This window comes from Lytechinus pictus, chromosome 17 (genome assembly GCF_037042905.1).
Source record: "Lytechinus pictus isolate F3 Inbred chromosome 17, Lp3.0, whole genome shotgun sequence".
Taxonomy (NCBI): Eukaryota; Metazoa; Echinodermata; class Echinoidea; order Temnopleuroida; family Toxopneustidae; genus Lytechinus; species Lytechinus pictus.
In genome coordinates this window covers 25,387,232-25,404,770 of record NC_087261.1, presented here as the reverse complement: position 1 = coordinate 25,404,770, position 17,539 = coordinate 25,387,232, and the positions used below count along the sequence as shown (strand labels likewise).

At 35.7% G+C, this 17,539-nt stretch overlaps 1 protein-coding gene across 1 annotated transcript in view; it reads right to left on the bottom strand.

Annotated features, from left to right (window-relative positions):
• LOC129280015 (brefeldin A-inhibited guanine nucleotide-exchange protein 1-like) overlaps positions 1 to 17,539 on the bottom strand; it is a 50,437-nt gene extending 32,898 nt beyond the window's left edge. Inside the window, exons 1-8 of the mRNA XM_064112523.1 lie at positions 17,266 to 17,539; positions 8,497 to 8,527; positions 5,514 to 5,670; positions 3,547 to 3,693; positions 3,097 to 3,276; positions 2,570 to 2,612; positions 1,893 to 2,006; positions 1,292 to 1,411 (exon numbers count right to left, since the gene is read on the bottom strand). Of these exons, the coding sequence (XP_063968593.1) occupies positions 1,292 to 1,411; positions 1,893 to 2,006; positions 2,570 to 2,612; positions 3,097 to 3,276; positions 3,547 to 3,693; positions 5,514 to 5,670; positions 8,497 to 8,527; positions 17,266 to 17,389 (916 nt within the window). The 5' untranslated portion in view covers positions 17,390 to 17,539. The remainder of the gene's footprint in view (positions 1 to 1,291; positions 1,412 to 1,892; positions 2,007 to 2,569; positions 2,613 to 3,096; positions 3,277 to 3,546; positions 3,694 to 5,513; positions 5,671 to 8,496; positions 8,528 to 17,265) is intronic.

Sequence of the window (17,539 nt, the reverse complement as noted above, 5' to 3'; positions counted from 1 at the left end):
GTGTCAAATGGCATATGCCAGGACTCGTTGCAAATATTCTTGAGGAATGGTTCATTACCCATAGAGCTTTGGTGTACAGACCTTGACAGAATCAAAGAATGGACTAATGTAGTGAAATATCAATTGAAAGATTGTATCGCATGACTTACAATTACATCAACTTAATGGGAAAAGCATGTATGATCATTAAGAAATGATAGTAATATACTTTATCCTTAAATTTGAATGGCATTATATATTTTTTAGTCAGATAATGTTGACACATCAATGACAATACTGTACATAAAGGTGCATGTTCACGGAAAATAATTACGGACATAATTGAGCCTATGGCAGATTGAAGGCATGGATGATGTTTGTTTAATGAGAGTGCGTGTGAGTGCACCCCAGACGGAGATGACATAATCAAATAAGGTTTGGTGAAACACAATTACTGACTGTTACAATGTATTATTAATATCAATGTATCATTCTACTGCAATGACAGGAATGTAAACAACAGAGCCTTAGGTATCAATCTCAGGAAGAGGGGTAAAACTGGAACAGCCTACACAATCTTTCACATAAAAATGACTGAAGAATCATGGGGTCTTTCTTCAACTGTTACACAGAGTTTAAATGAGGAAAGCAATGTGAAGAATCCGAAGAGCAAAATCATCAAATTTCAAGGTGGTCTCACTGGTAAATTGCTGATTGGTGTAGACCTGTTTCATCTCCATTCTGTCTGATCTATTTTAACATGGTCTAATCCTAATTGTTATACATATACAACAAGATTTTACAATAACCATTTTATAGTCAAACTGCTATTGAGCCCATTTACCATTTTAATTTCCAGTAAGGCTATACCCAATTTTGTCTAATATCCACTTGGACTAATAATAACATTCAGTTTATATGGTTAGACAATTTTTTTTTGTAAATCTAATTTTCATTTGACTAAGTGCAAAATAATAACTAGATGGTGATAAGGGTGATGATGGTGATGTTGGTGGCAATGATGGTGGTGATGATGATGATGGCAATGATGGTGATGATAATTATGGTGATTATGATGGTGATGCTGGCGATGATGGTGATGATAATGATGGTGATTATGATAATGATGAGGATGGTGATGATGATAATAATAGTGATGATGACAATGATTATGATGATGAGGATTATAATGGTGGCAATGATGATGAGGAGGAGGAGTAGGAAGATGACAAACATCACCATCATCATGAGAATGATAGCAAAGATGACAACGATGATGATAAAGCTCCTATATCTGAATATTTAAACTTACCCTCCAGATCAACTGATTTCAAAAGGTCATCCATGATCTCCTTGACGATACTCTCAACATCTTCCCCATTCTCAGCTGTAGTAGTACTCACTCCTGTCTTTGTTGAATTGCTTGGACCATCTGCAGATAAGAGGAATAATTACAACAGAGTGATCTTCAACAAAACCAAAAGAATTTGACAAATAAAAAAACTGTATTCAGATGCTGCTTAACAACAAGTATTTTTATTAGCAATTGTTCAATTACAGACCAAAACGAGCTAAACTGAAATTGACAAATTAAAACCCTATAAGCTACAAAGCACAACAATGTCAGTTATAATTAACTGACCACTTGCCACTTATTGTGCTTCTCAATGGCGTGAATTATATGACATCATACTGTGTCCGGAAATTTGTGATTTCATAGGTTTGTACGGAGAAAAAATCTTGATTATTCGATGGACTTCTAAATTATGAATACAATTTTTTGTTTCATTATAAAGAGGAAAATGGCACTGACAACTGTCCTGATACCATGGAAGTTGCAATAATTGTAGATCTTTATGAAAAGTGCCCCTGGTTTCCAGGAGCCACAGGGTTAAAAGAAATTCAAAGGTCACCTGTTGTATCCTCAGCATCTACATCCAGGTCAAGACCCTCTGGCGTCCCATTGGTCAGTTTCACCTCAGACTCCGCCTCCTTGGCACCGTCACCCGATCCACCTTTCTCCTCATCTGGGAAATCAAGAAAATTATAGAAATTGCAGGACATTAATATTCAATTATTTCTAAATAATGCTTTTTAATATTGTAATTAGACTTGAGATATTATGTTTCTTGTCAATGGTCAACTGCTATCTTAGCTATCATTTCATTTTGATTTATTTGAATACTACCCAGAAAATAAGGTATACTCCTTTCTTTCTTGACTCTCAGAGATTGTTTCTGGAAATTTCAGTTGATGTTAGACTACAATACATCAATTGTTCATGTGGGACAAAAATGGATGGAACAGAATGAGAATCTGGCACGGCCAACAAAACTTTGTCATTCTTTAATGGTGGAAAAAAAAACTTTATTTCAATAGACAATTAAAAAAAAGGTTATAGAAGGACTGAACTTTTTAAAAGCTTTTGAGGCCCAAATCTTGACTTGGAACAAAAAGAAAGGTGGAGTCATGGGGCATTATGGGTAAACAAGTTCATTGACTTGCTGAATGCCACGATTGACTATATTGATCAATCCTAAGATTATAGAAATTAATGATACAATCAATTGCAAGGGGTTGTGTCACAAACCTTCCTTTCCTGGCTCATCAGCTTTTAGTTTGGCCTCATAAATCTAGAAGAAAAAAAAAGGAAATATATCAGTAAAAGATAAAATAGATTGTAAGTAAAAACATCAGAAGTAGGGACTCTGAACGTATGTATCATAGTGCACCTCTGGCTCATATGTGCTTTGTAGTTTTTTTGTTTAACAGGTGTTTTGCAAATGTTTCATTCCGGTTGATAAAATTCTGTTATTCTGTTATATTCACCAACTATTACTATGGGAATGGGTACCCGGTAGGAAGAAATTCCTTGAATGCTCAAGCGCCCGATCAAGGTAGCCGTGCTAAAGCTGGGGTAATAATAATAGCAGGGCCCGCTGGGAGAACAGTTTTCGGGTCTGAAGTGGCTACCCTGGGTAAATATGTCGTTGTTATTATTATTATTACTATAAGTTTCTGAAATCTGTCCTTCTGGTTGGCTCTGAACAAATAAGTCAGTGAAAAAATTACTGTTACCAAACACCCCCTCCCCCCCCCCCCCCGATGTAAACTCACAGCTTGTTGCTCCATGCGAGAGAAGATAACGTTGAGCATTTGAGTGAGGGTTGCCTTGGCCGTGGTCTGGTTTATCAGGTTCTTACTGGCCAGGTAGATGTTATAGCATGTGCGTACCACCTGGAGTAGGGTGCCCTCGTGCACCTCGCATGTTGGTGAGGTGACTGCCGTGAGCAAGGCCTGGTAAAAACAAAGACAGAGAGAAAGAGATAGTGAAAGAATAAATGAAGAGGGAGAGAGAGACAATAAAAGAAAAGGATGAAGCAGCTTTGTTTCTCATTATATAAGCCTTTTGTAATGACGTTTTCAATCATGATTCATGTTGCTGTTTAAATTTGGAAACCAACATTGAACACACCTTTAAAGTGCCACAAAGTTTCCCCACTCTCCGTAGAGAAATCAAAATAATAATCTTCAAAGAACGGACAAAAACCTCATGATACTACTTACTTTGATAATCTGAAGTTGGACACCTTCATCAGTCTGTGTTCCTATAAAACATCCGCAGATTGTCTCTACTATTCTATCGATCAGCTTCTTCCCCGGAGTAGTGCTGTCAGGCCCCTCCCCTGTCAGGTGACCATACGCTATCAGTTTCTATGGAAACAAGATGGGAGGAATAGTTTAATAGAAAAATGAGTGAGAAACATAGGGCTGTAACAGTATTAATTTCATGTAACTATTTCATTAAATTCATAAAGAATGAAATACATGTAGCTGCAATTACCAAATGTGATGAGAAGACGACCAAGGAACCCAGATAAAAAAAAAGTAAAAGAGAAAAATTGACTACATTTACATGTACAAATGTACATGTACAAATATGCAAGCATGCAAATAATAGTACATAATAAATTCTGAACAAAATACATTTGATGATGATAAATAATCAGTAAATTTGGTAGAAAAAAAGGTAAACATCAAGAAAAACTAAAACATAAAGAAAGAAAACAATAGGGTTAACAAAAATTATAACTGGATAAGTGATAAAAAAAAAGTTTCCTACAAGTATGAATACTTTGGATCTCTACATGCATGAACATATTCTTCTTTATTTCATTACAATATTGGGACTTGAAGTGATAAGCTTCTTCGTACTATCTTAGAATAAAAATTATAGAAAGCACTGCAAACGTTTTTATGGGATCTTTACAATAAAACGTGCATTCATATTCGTCTTATGTATTTCTCAAGGATTAAAAAAAAAATTCTTTCCTCATAAAATACGCATACTGTACATGTAGTTAAGTGTTTTTGTCAGGCATTTAGAATTGTTTTGAGTGGGGTTTTCAAAGATTGCTAAACTTGACTATTAAACATACCTCTCCAGACTACTCAGAGTAGTAGAAAGTTTTTCTTTTCATTTACTAAATCATGACACTTTCCCCGACCTTCTCCAGTCACCAGACTAAACATGCTTTATCTGTTGCTTACATGAACTTCAAATAATAATCAAAATTTTCACGCATACAAATGTGTAAATGAATAATAAAATTATGCATCATTTCCTGTTGTGAACAAATTACTACGGCAATGTAACTTGATTTTACTGAAAAATATGACTATACTTGCTCTCACATCATGCCGAATACATGAACAGGGGGGACGTTTCACAAAAACTTATGTATGACTTCAATAGAGTCGCACTTAAAAGCTGACACGTATATGATATGTAACGCGTAATCTTATTGATTAATACGCAGTAGTGCGTATCCTCTTTAATAGCACGACCTGACCAATGCAGACATGCCTTTTATAACGCACACAACTCTTTAAAATCCACAAAAGGAGCATGCCTTGTTTCCATTTGGGATTCTCAATATCCACACCATTCATTCAAGAAACAAATTTTGCACCATTCATTCAAAGTTCTTCAAGAGACAAATTCTGCCCCTCAATCCCTGCTGTTTAAACCATTAAGAATACCCAAGACTCCCCAGTGATGCTGGCAGTGGGAACATGGTCATTTAGTCTGCAAGCACAGACTCAAATTCAACACTACACCAAAATTATATCATGCATAAAATGAAGAGTAGACTCCAAACTTTGTAAAAGCAGACACAATAAAAGAAATGAATCTACATGTACAGGGGGTCGTTTCACAAAGATCTAAGTATGATTTAAGTTGCACTTAAATGCCGACGCGCACATGATATGTAACGCGCAATCTGATTGATGGATATGCGGTAGTGCGCGTCCCGTGCGCATGATCTGATCAATATGGTGATGTCTTCTATACCGTACGCAACTGGGAATTTAAGTGTGACTCGAAGTCACACTTAAATCTTTGTGAAACACCCCCCTGTTGTACATGTACATGCAGTCTCACTACTTCAGACTCTACATTATGCGCTATTAGGAAACCAAAAGTCTGTGCCTGCAGACTACATTATCACTCATAATGAGCTGGCACTCACCTGCAGACAATCGAGGGCAGTATTCACGATCCGAGCTGATTTTGATTGGCAGGCGAGCTCAAAGGGTAAGAAGTGTCGGTCTGCTGCGATGGAATTGATGTTGCTCTTTGGGAGAGGGAGCGCAGAGGAGGCTGCCTTGACGGGAGAGGATCCCGCGCTTCAAAATAAAAAGATGAAAATGAAAATAATTTCAATCGTACTTGTTACAGTACAATTTATGAGTGAGTGACTTCAAAATGACTGGTAATCCTTTCTTGAGGTAAATGATGCCTACCAGATTTCCATTGGTGTTGAGGTACATGTATATTTCCTATTAAAGAAAGGATCATCATTCGTTCGTAAAGTCGCTTGTACATCTAACAGCTTTCTGAAACACCCTCCAGATACTGATTGTGTTTTTCCATGAACATTACAGTGAGTGTATGTTAGAAGCTGTCATAGTAGTAGTAGTAGCAGCAGTAGTAGTAGTTGCATTAGTAGTAGTAGTAGTAGTAGCAGTTGCATTTATAGTAGTAGTAGTAGTAGTAGTAGTAGCATTTATAGTAGTAGTAGTAGTAGTAGTAGTAGTAGTAGTAGTAGTAGTAGTAGTAGTAGTAGTAGTAGTAGTAGCAGCAGTAGTAGTAGTTGCATTAGTAGTAGTAGTAGTAGCAGTTGCATTTATAGTAGTAGTAGTAGTAGTAGTAGCATTTATAGTAGTAGTAGTAGCATTTGTAGTAGTAGTAGTAGTAGTAGTAGTAGTAGTAGTAGTAGTAGTAGTAGTAGTAGTAGTAGTAGTAGTAGCATTTATAGTAGTAGTAGTAGTAGTAGTAGTAGTAGTAGTAGTAGTAGTAGTAGTAGTAGTAGTAGTAGTAGTAGTAGTAGTAGTAGTAGTAGTAGTAGCATTTGTAGTAGTAGTAGTAGTAGTAGTAGTAGTAGTAGTAGTAGTAGTAGTAGTACATGTACCTGTAGGTAGCACTACCGTAGCAGTAGAGTACATGTAGCTCTAGTCGGGGGCCACAAAACAATCTTGAAAATGGGGCCGGAGGGGGGGTGGGGGGCTGAGTGAACAAGCATAAAATCGCAATTTCATGGTCATCTTTTAACATTTTTATTTAGCACCAGTACATGATTTGTGAAGAGAAAGTTTAATACTTAGACTAGCTAAAGCCCAATTCTAATTAACATGACAGATCTATCATAGTATCATCGTACAATAAAAGGTGTATAGTACTAGGCAAGTATTAAAATGTTGGAGAAATAAAATTTGAGCGAGAGGAGGAAAAAGAGGAAGGAAGCATATTTTCTAAAGTCCAATATGAGTATCCCTTACAAATATGTGTGTGTGTAACGCACTAGTTAGTTCGTCTAAACGCAGTCTAAAAATGTAAAATGAACTGAGGCAGAGGCAGATTTATCATGATCAAGGTGCTGGTAGTGTGAGTTGTACATTTCAATCTGTGAACAAGTACAGTGCAACTGGGTGAAAGGAAACTCAGACACCGTTCTCATTACAATCCTAAAAACTAGTTTACTGGAAACCAGTTCAGGAAACCAAGATCGCTTTGCTAGCGTTCCCATTTTATCACCCAAAAGTGATTTTCAAAACCACTTCACGAAGTTCACGGCCGCTACACGGAAAGCAATCTTGTTGATATGGGTACGCTCTCAGTTTCGCGCAAAATTAGAAACCGCAGCATAGATTGCTTCCCGAAGAACGGTGCCATCACTTACGCTAAAACCAGTTTCACAAGGCAAACTGATCTTGTAAAATACATCGTGAGGTGGTTTTCTGAACCGGTTTGGAAGATTGCTTCCAAGACCGCTTCGACCATTCTCATAACACGTAACTAGTTTCCAGTAAACTACTTTTAGGTCGGTAATGAGAACGGGTCCTAGACATGTCTGCAACATTTAAAATTCAACTTGAACCCTAGAATATTTTCGTTGCAGAAATGTGTCGCATAGTGTGTTCTTAGGGTGAATATTGAGAAATGCGAGTCACATTTTAAAATGCTATGGCCGCTTAACACAGATTTGTATCATGGATGGTAGTTGCCCTCATTATTTCTGGTATGTTTTAGGTCTTTTTTTATAGCTTTCTCACAATATTGAAATTAAAACATCAATTTCAAATTAAAAAAACAAAAATGAAACTCTGAATTCAAAATGTCCATGGAATATATTTATCAATTTTCTTGCTTGAAGTGGCAAACTCTATGATACATGTAGTTTGCTGATATATCAAGCTGGACTCAGATCAGTTCTTCATCAGGATCAGGAAAGAAAAATTCTGCCTTTGATCATTAAAAGGCTGAGAGATCACGATGATGATGGTGATGATAAAATGTTGTTTTGAAAATCGTTTTGTTTCAAATGTGAAATGGACAACCCTAACCATATAAGCAGGATGTGTAATCAAGTCTGTATGCAGTGTAAACACACTTTTGTTATTAAACATGAATATTACAATGATACATCACATCCAACATTGCACATACAGAATATATAATACACATGGGCGTAAATCCCAGGGGGGACGTGTCCCCCTACCCAAAATAGTAAGGGGGACACAATATCAAATGTCCCCCCTACTATTTTTGTTCTTTAATGATGGAAAGAAATAAATCATTCAAACATTCAAAATTGAAATAAAACATGTATTGGGCAAGTTGACCTTACTTTTTTGTGATTTTTTTGCTTGTCAAATTTATTTTGATTGAAATGACCTTACAATTGGGGTGAAAACCTTTTTTTTTCTTTTTTTTTTGCTAGTCAAATTTTTCAGCCCCTGGTCCCCCCTACCTTTGGGGAGAGATTTCCGCCCATGATAATACACGACTAGTCTTGTTTTAACCATTCAAATCAGACCACAAAATCATTATATTGGCATTAGATAGCGAGCTTAGAATGGACATTTGAAAACAATTTTCTTTAAAAAATGCCAGTTATGTAGTTGGGCAATTAAAAACTGATATTCAGAGTAAATTAAGATTAGTTGGCTTACCTTCCACTCCGCAACTCGGCTTTTATTTCACCTGAAGAGATAATAAGAAAAACAACAACAAATGTAAAAGAGCTCAAACAGTAATACCTCAGTCACATTTGCTCTACGGCAGCCGTACGGCGAGTAAAAAACAGCCGTTTTATTCATTCTAATACAAACCAATATGAAGCTCGTAAATAAAATGTTAAAACGGCTGTTTTCGACTCGCCGTAGAGCAAATGTGACCGAGGTATTACCTATATGTAGGTTAAACCCTAGTCTACAATAGAATTTCAAACCACACTTTTATGGAATGCTGGACTTTTTAAAGATTTCTTCATTTCCTATTCATGGCAATTGTTATATATCGATTAATTCATTGAAATTAATAATATATTTGTATTTTCCAATTCTTCCCATGACATAACTGCATTAATTTTTGACAACTTTTTGCAGTAGAACAAAAATAATCTTTAACTGGAGAATGTGCTGACAATTGGCACTCCATAAAAGTGTGGTAAATTTAGCTGAGGTTTTAACTAAACCATGCCATGTGGCTATCGGAATTCCACCCACCCAGTGTATATGTTCAGAGATATACATGTAAGGCTACATGTACCTTTTCGTCCCCATTCCTGACTTTTCAATTATTCAGGTTTATTACTTTAGCACATGATACTTCAGTGAGGGAGAAAAGGAGAGAACTAGAGCCAGGATAATGTCTGATGGGCATGACCAGCAAACAATTAAGGCATCTTTCATACATGTACGTAGGCCTACATGTATCTTCAGAGTTTCAGTATAAATTTGCTCAGGGGCCAGTTGCAGAAAGAGTTGCAATCAAACGCAACTCTAAAAATCTTGCGCAACTTGATTTTCAACCAATCAACAGCGCGCATTTGGGACATGCAATTGATTTTTTGACTTGCGTTTAAACGCAACTCTTTCTGCAGGACTGATAAAAATTGTCCTCATGGACTAGTGTAGCAATCAGGGTTGATTAATCTACAATGTACATAGTATATACAGGGTCCTGTTTTATCAAGAATCGTTATACTTATAATAACAAATGCACAATTTGTATACCAAGTTTACTATCAGCCAATCAAACTGAATGATTTCAGTAGCTTTAAACTGTGTATTGGAAAGGTATTCATTGTAACAAGTTTTGTGAAACAGGGCCTCAGGTAATGGACCAATGAAATGCTGTAAAATTATAGTACATGTGTTTCAAAACCTTAACTTAACTGCAGTAAAAAGAGAAAAACAAAAACAAAACATCAATGAACCCACATAATAAAAATCATTTGGCTGCTATCATTTTTTTTTTAAATTCTGATTAAGTTTTATTCAATTCTGTGAACATTTTATTTGCTGTTGTTACCAGTACCAGTTTCTAGCACACAATTTAAAATATCTAGCGATCTGAAAGATGTACATGAATACATGTAATATGAACAGGAAGTATAAAAAATAAAAACATACATGTAAATAGTAATTACTCTATAGATGTGGTTTTATTGTCAGGATGAACTAAATGCACAAACATCTCCACAAGTCAAACAAATTCCATGATTAAATATGCCATGTCTGATGACAAGTGAAGATTTTCAGAAAACTGATGGACCTGAGCTACAACACTTGCACAATATATTTTTTAATATGTAAGTTTTGTTGATTTTCAGGATTATAAACAAAGCACATCACATAACTACTGTTGACAAAAAATGATAATAAAAAAAGAATTACAAAGAAAATACAGTATATTACACCTTGTATCATGCATGACTGCATTGCAAACTTTATTAATTAAAATGGGGCAGGGGTGAGGTCAGTTGCCCCTAGATAAATCATGTTCAAAGATATCTTATGGAAATTGTGCATCAGTTAGGACAATAAAACTAGATTTTAAATTTGAAATGCAAAAATATGTAAAATAGCTGTACAGTGTATGTAGCTTCTCTTGTATTGACTTTCCTATAGCAAACACAGTTACTTCAAGTTACTACTTTACCACATGATTTTGACTGAAAATTGTACTTTTCTTAAATTCCTTGGCCAGTTGAAATTTTATGACTATGAAATATATATATTTTTTATATCTGAAATGACCTTTGAACTTTATCTGATGACCTGAAATTTTACTCACATAATGGCAAATACTTCAAAATCCTTTATATTAACCAACTTCATGGAATATGAAAACCAATAAGATGCACATTTTTTTTTAAATAAAAAAAATAAATGAAAAATCCTTAGATCATTGACCTCAAATGACCTTTAATTGTTAACACCTGATTAATTTCATGCAATTACTGATTGATGGCCATATACAAGTTGTTCTTTGAATTTAATGATCAATAAATATACAATTATCAATTCTAATATCATTTTATATCTGAAGTGACCTTTGGCCTTGACCAAGTAAAATAATTTACTCAATATTGAATTGCTGATGTAATGACTTTATAAAAATACACTTTCAAGTTTCAACATTTTATAAGATTTTGTTTTTAAAAGATTTTGTTGATATATCAAAATGATCAAAATCTATTGACCCAAAATGAGCTTTGATCAGGATAAGATGCTATTAAAGCATGTACATATTCTCTTTTATCAAGATTAAAACAGAGGAATACTCTGAAGAGCAATATCCTTTTAAATCCTTCCTATGTGATGGAATTAGGCAGTTGCCATGACGACGACAAGCTGTTTTTTTAAGTCAATTTCCTCATGATCGAATGAGTTTCCTATTCCTACTAACATGATCGTGATGACCCGTCGTTTCAATTCTGACTTGTTTGATCATGAGGAAATTGCTGACCATGAATTGAAAATGACTTAATCAATGACCGGGGGGCTGTTTCATAAAGCTGTTCGTAAGTTAAGAGCGACTTTAAGAACGACTGGTGAACCTTTTTACGCACTAAACCATCACCAATGGTGTATACCATTTACCAAAAGAAAGGATCACCAGTCGTTCTTAAAGTCGCTCTTATCTTACGAACAGCTTTATGAAACACCCACCAGATTGTTGTTTTCATTCAACTAAACGTGTGTCAATACATTGAAGAAAACTTTTCAATGCATTAAATCGTATCAAACGCAATATTTTCTTAAAATTCATCAAACTTCCACCATGAATACATGTATACAGGTAAATACCTACAAAAAATACTATGTAAACTTTTTGCAGGGCTTAATTTTTTCTTTTAATGATACATCAGCTTTTCATCGCACCCCTCTTGGCATGTAAATTATTTTGGTCACTTGAAAAGGGTAAATTGTAATACAAAGTCTGTGTTTTCTGTGAGAAAAATTGCAAAATTCATGAAAATTTTAGAAATATGATTTTTCCTTCTTCTTCTTGACTATTTATTCTCCTCAACGTTTCTACAATATCAGGAACCACCCGAGGAATGGAAAAGGGATTTTGATAAGGGTGCATTTTGAGGCCATCACAAGAAATGAACTAAATTTGTTATTCTTCCAACATTTTGAGTCTGATTTTATAATATTTTTTTATGACTAGATCTAAAGTATTGCGTGTGTAAAATTTGTGGTCATTGACATTGCGTATCTTTCTTTACAAGAATCACGCAGATACGCATACAAAGTCTAACTTAGTCGACGTCTCTACTGCATCAATACACACCCCCTCCGCACAATTACAAACAACACTCAATCAGAGATTCGCATGATACACAAGTCACAGAACAACACGTACACATATAGACCAAAAGCTTCAGTCTCTGTATTTTGGTTGTTCCGCTGAACTGCGTTGGCTCACTCACCATACATAGACTGAAGCGGAGGGGGCCCCTACCTACAGCCAACGTATAGTGAACTAGCGTTTTATAGATCGCGATTTAAAACTTTTTTTAGGCAAAATTGACATTTTCATGGTTTCCATTATCAGTGTAATATAGATAACTTAAGCTAATTGCATACCTTGGGCCGGAGTTATTGAAAAAAATCCTCTGGATGATTGAGAAATCTGTCATCTAAGACATTTTCACCTGACCTGACGGTTTTTCTTGCAAGTTGCCATCTTGAATGACGTCATTATCGTTATTAACTTTTTCATGTCTCGATTTATCGCGATTATAACTAGTATCGTTTATCTTCGTGTAGTGTATCGTATCGTATTATTTTATTCGTATATTGCCATGTATATATACCCATGTATAACGTTAGGTGTGCTGATTGCTGGTGGTAATTTTATTTGATTCATTAATTCATTTTAGTAATTATGGCTGACTACTGGTGTTGTAATTGTGACCGTAATTTGAATAATCATCCTAATAAAAGAAGATCTTTGAATGCAAAATTGGATCACCGTGATTACACCACTGCTGACGCTGTCGAATCATTGGGAATTAAAGTGACACCAGATCAAAAATCAAAAAAATTCATTTGCGACAGATGTTGCAGAATAATTTCAAAATTATCTGAAAGCAATTCAAATGTAATTGAAAATAAATCCAAATTAAAGAAAATTAGTAGAATCAATGTTTACCTGGGGAGGAAAGTGAAAGTGACCAGCTATATGCTTCGCCATTTCTTCGGAAGAAACGAAGAAGACTGAGCCTATATTTTGGTGAAAAATTCCTGCGCTTCCACAGAGATTCCAAGTTATGACAGCCCCTCCCCCATATTCACGAAAGTGTATATTTAAAGGATGTTTGATTCGTTTAAGGTCCATAGTTATCATCATATTTAAAAGTCATTGGAATCTTATATTAAAAAATTGAATTATTATAAACATATTCCCATTACGCAGTGGATATAAATTAACCTCTGCAATAAGCTAAACGTAGTGATTGTCAAGGCCAAATTAGATTAAGCGCGGGGCAGAGCGGCCGAGTGAGAAATTTTTCATCTTTAAAATGGAAAAACTTGGCCAATTTAAGCACCTTGACTGCATTTAAAGATAAATCCACATACTAAAAGTTATTGACCATTTGATAATTAAAGAATATTTTTTTTCTGTGTTGAAAAGTGTGGGGGGAGGGGATGCATACCCCCACCCCCCTCTGGATTTACGCTCGTGTCATGAAGAGTAGACATATCTCACCAATCAGTGGAGTGACTACGGGGGACTCGGCTGGCAAAAATATTTAAAAAACGGGAAAAGGAGAAAAAGAGGGAGAAGGGAAGAGAAACGTAGCTTTTGAGATATGTACATGGATATGGATTCCTAAAATAGGCCTATTGTCCTTAAAATGTCCCTGTTTGGGGTCAATAAATACAAACATTTCAGCAGTTTTGCATTGTTTAGCGAGACGGGCACGTATCATAATTACAAAAAAATGCTTGTGTCCCTTTTTAGGTCTGAATATCAAAGATTTTCAGCTCGCGCTTGGCGCTCGCATTATTTTTTATCAGTAATATACATATCCGTTTAATGGCACTGCCCTTAAAGGTCAAGTCCACCTCAGAACAATGTTGATTTGAATTAATAGAGAAAAATCAGACAAGCACAATGCTGAAAATTTCATCAAAATCGAATGTAAAATAAGAAAGTTATGACATTTCAAAGTTTCGCTTATTTTCAACAAAATAGTTATATGAACGAGCCAGTTACATCCAAATGAGAGAGTCGATGATGTCACTCACTCACTATTTCTTTTGTTTTTTATTGTTTGAATTATGCAATATTTCAATTTTTACGAATTTGACGATTAGGACCTCCTTGCCTGAAGCACAAAATGTTAAAATAATGGAATCCCACGAGTTCAGGGAGGAATGAAACTTCATTTCACATGACAATGACGAGAAAATAAAAATATTTCATATTTCATATAATACAATACAAAAGAAATAGTGAGTGAGTGATGTCATCAACTCTCTCATTTGGATGTAACTGGCTCGTTCATATAACTATTTTGTTGAAAATAAGCGAAACTTTAAAATGCCATAACTTTTTTATTTTACATCCGATTTTGATGAAATTTTCAGTGTTATGCTTGTTGAATTTTTCTCTTTTTATTCAAATCAAGTTTTTGTTGGGGTGGACTTGTCCTTTAAAATGCCTCTATTAGTATACTCATTTTTTTTTGCTGGTCCCCCCATGCCGTGACACACGGTACGCCACTGTATGGCCAATGCACTAATGTCAACGTAAGCACGGACTGGAAATGTTTTATATTTAGACCTTAAATGCGGCAAATGTAGTAGTCATTAAAAAAAATCAATGTCACTACATACAATAATTTTGAAAAATCCGAATACAAGGAAATATATTTGGTGTATATTTATGGACTTGGAAACGGGATGATTTAGAACCATTTAATCTCCTTAAACAGGATTATTTATCTCATCAAACAGACAACGCAAGCACCAGTAGGGACTAACATTTAAGCAAATTATGTTTCATAAATAGTTCTGAAATAAAAATACACGTAATATAATTTCATATATTATAACATACTTTGTATTTTTCTCTCTGTGTTTTTCTTTCTTTCACTGCGCCTCGGGCACCCTGCCGAGTGGATTTGGCGCATTACACATCCATTATTATTATCATTATAACATAGGTCGACAATAATTCTTCTTTAACCCCACTTTCTTTCTTCCTTTCTCTTTCTCTCCTTTTTTTTCTTGCCAGCCGATTGGGTGGATCTGAATTGGCGTTCACTCTGTGTAGCATTAATTGGTCTGATTGTCTTTAAAGTTTTGCGTTTTTAGAATAGTTAGACCTAAAGGTCCTACATGAGAGTATAAAGGTCAATATGGATCTAATATTACGAGTCGTCTTAAACAAGCAGTATAGCCTCTATTGTGGTGATAATAGCGACGCAAAGGAGACACTCCCCTTTCCTTCAAATTTGAATGGTTCGATGATAAAGCCTATAATTGGAGCCCTCAAATAACACTTTGAATAGATAGCTATTGCAGAATTTTAACATCATTTCTTAGAGTTTGTTCCCCCTTTTTTTTTGGGGGGGGGGGGTGTTTGAAGGTTTCTTAATCAGACATTTAAATATGATAGGTATAAAGATGTTGGAAATGTCTTTTCAAAATTGACTCATATCCCCCTGAGACGACAATCATAGCAACTCTGTACAGCGATTTGAACGTATAGGCCTATATACGAGAAGATCCAGGACTTGACTGTGTGGATTGCAATAATCGACGTTATACTTAATTTCAGTCAGTGTTCACATAGAAAAGATTTAAAAACATTGAAATAAACAAATGCATTCAATGTGGCCAGTCATCAGAATAGCCCAACACAAAATAAATAGTGTAAAATGAAAGAAGAATAGAAAGAATAAGGTGTAAATAAACGTAATAAATTGTGTATTTGATTTAACTGGGACTGTATGTCTGGTCAGTTGGAGTAGTGGTCTATGGGAACTTCTAACCTATAAAAATATTTTCTGTTAAAATCATTTTTTCACTCATTTTATGTTCAGTGTTAGACTAGTATGCAGATATAGCATCATATAAGTGTTTTAGTGCCATTTGATATTCAATTGAAACGATTATGTAGTATAAATAGGCCATATGTTTATACTGCTTGAATTTAAGTGATCCACAAACCTAGATCTGGGTCTAAACGATGAAAGCTGCATTTTGAATGTCAAAGTTAATACTACGGTAGTTATCATTTTCCCAATATTTTATAATAAAGTAGGCCTATTAAAAAATTAATAACCTTTGATTTCCATATCGGAAAGACGGTGAAAATCGCCGACTTTCCATGTCCAGTGGGGAGCTGGACCCACAGGTCTCTCCCGTCCTCCAAACACTGTAGCGCTTCCCGCTGGTCAGGCTTGAGAGTGAAGTGTTCCCCGAATATCCCCTTGGCTACAGCATCCATCATGCAGGCCTTTCGTTTATGCTGCTTGAACTAAAGTGATCGTTTGATTGTCGTCTGCTACTTGTGATCGTAGCGGTTTCGCTCGCATAAGGAGCAGATCGTATAATATCGAAAGCAATATCGATATCACATTCGTGATTGTTGACGCCCTCTCCGTTCGTTTGTAAATATTTCACAGTTTGGCTGCCATATTGACTATTTTGATCGTGTTCAACCCAATTAAACATCGGTAAAGTATAATTTTTCATGCCTTTTAATCTATATCGTTTAAAATATTGTCTTCACTAAATATCATGGTTTAAAAGTTTGATGCCTATACATCCTTAGATTGTAAATTCGATGTGTAAAATTACATCAAACTTTGGACTGTGAATTGACAAAAGGGTGGGAATGAGAAAACATGCGAGCCCACACGTATACCCTACCGTCGGTTAATGGGGATTACAGTAAAATGTCAGAAATTGTTGAATAAATCCCCAGAAACGACGGTTATTCCTGTTTATAAAATAGCTGTATTATTTCAAGCATCGCGATTGGTCAATACGCGTCACATGACATCCAACTTTTTTTGTGCACTGCACGGTAGTGCAAAAGGTGTGCAACGAAAATTGACATTGCACGCTCGAGCAAACCAGTGCGGTAGAAGTCCAACAAAACTGTACTGTAACTTTTTAAAAAATTGTTTCTGTGTTGCTATTTTATAAAACAAATAATGCACTTGATCTGTCGTGCGTAAAAGTAAATGCAGAGAAAGCTCGGTTTCTTCAGATGGAGCACACTGGGCACTCGCCGCAAGCGGCTCGTGCACAGTGCGACTCCTATCTAAAGAAACCTCGCGTGCTCTGCATTTCCACTAACGCACTCGGCTGCATGCATTATTTGTATACTAGTACACATACAGCAACATACGCGACCGGCAAGTTGCGGGTGGCTTCGCGGGTACGACCCGGTGAAATACTCACCTAGTGCCACTTCACAGGCTTTTTTCAGCTGCGAGTTGTAAGATTTCTTCGCTTCTTTATCGTTCAGGATCTTTTCGAGGGCCCGTCTAAGAAACATATCTCTTCCTTGGGAATGTTCCGCCATATTTTTGGCTCCCTTGTCTTTCAATTATCCAAGAATACTAGGTGATTATCGTCGAAAACAAGAAAACATGTACCAATTCTGTCGCGTTTATTTGCGGACATACGTGTATCCTTTCGCCATGTTCGATGACATCGCCCCCTCTCAAAATCT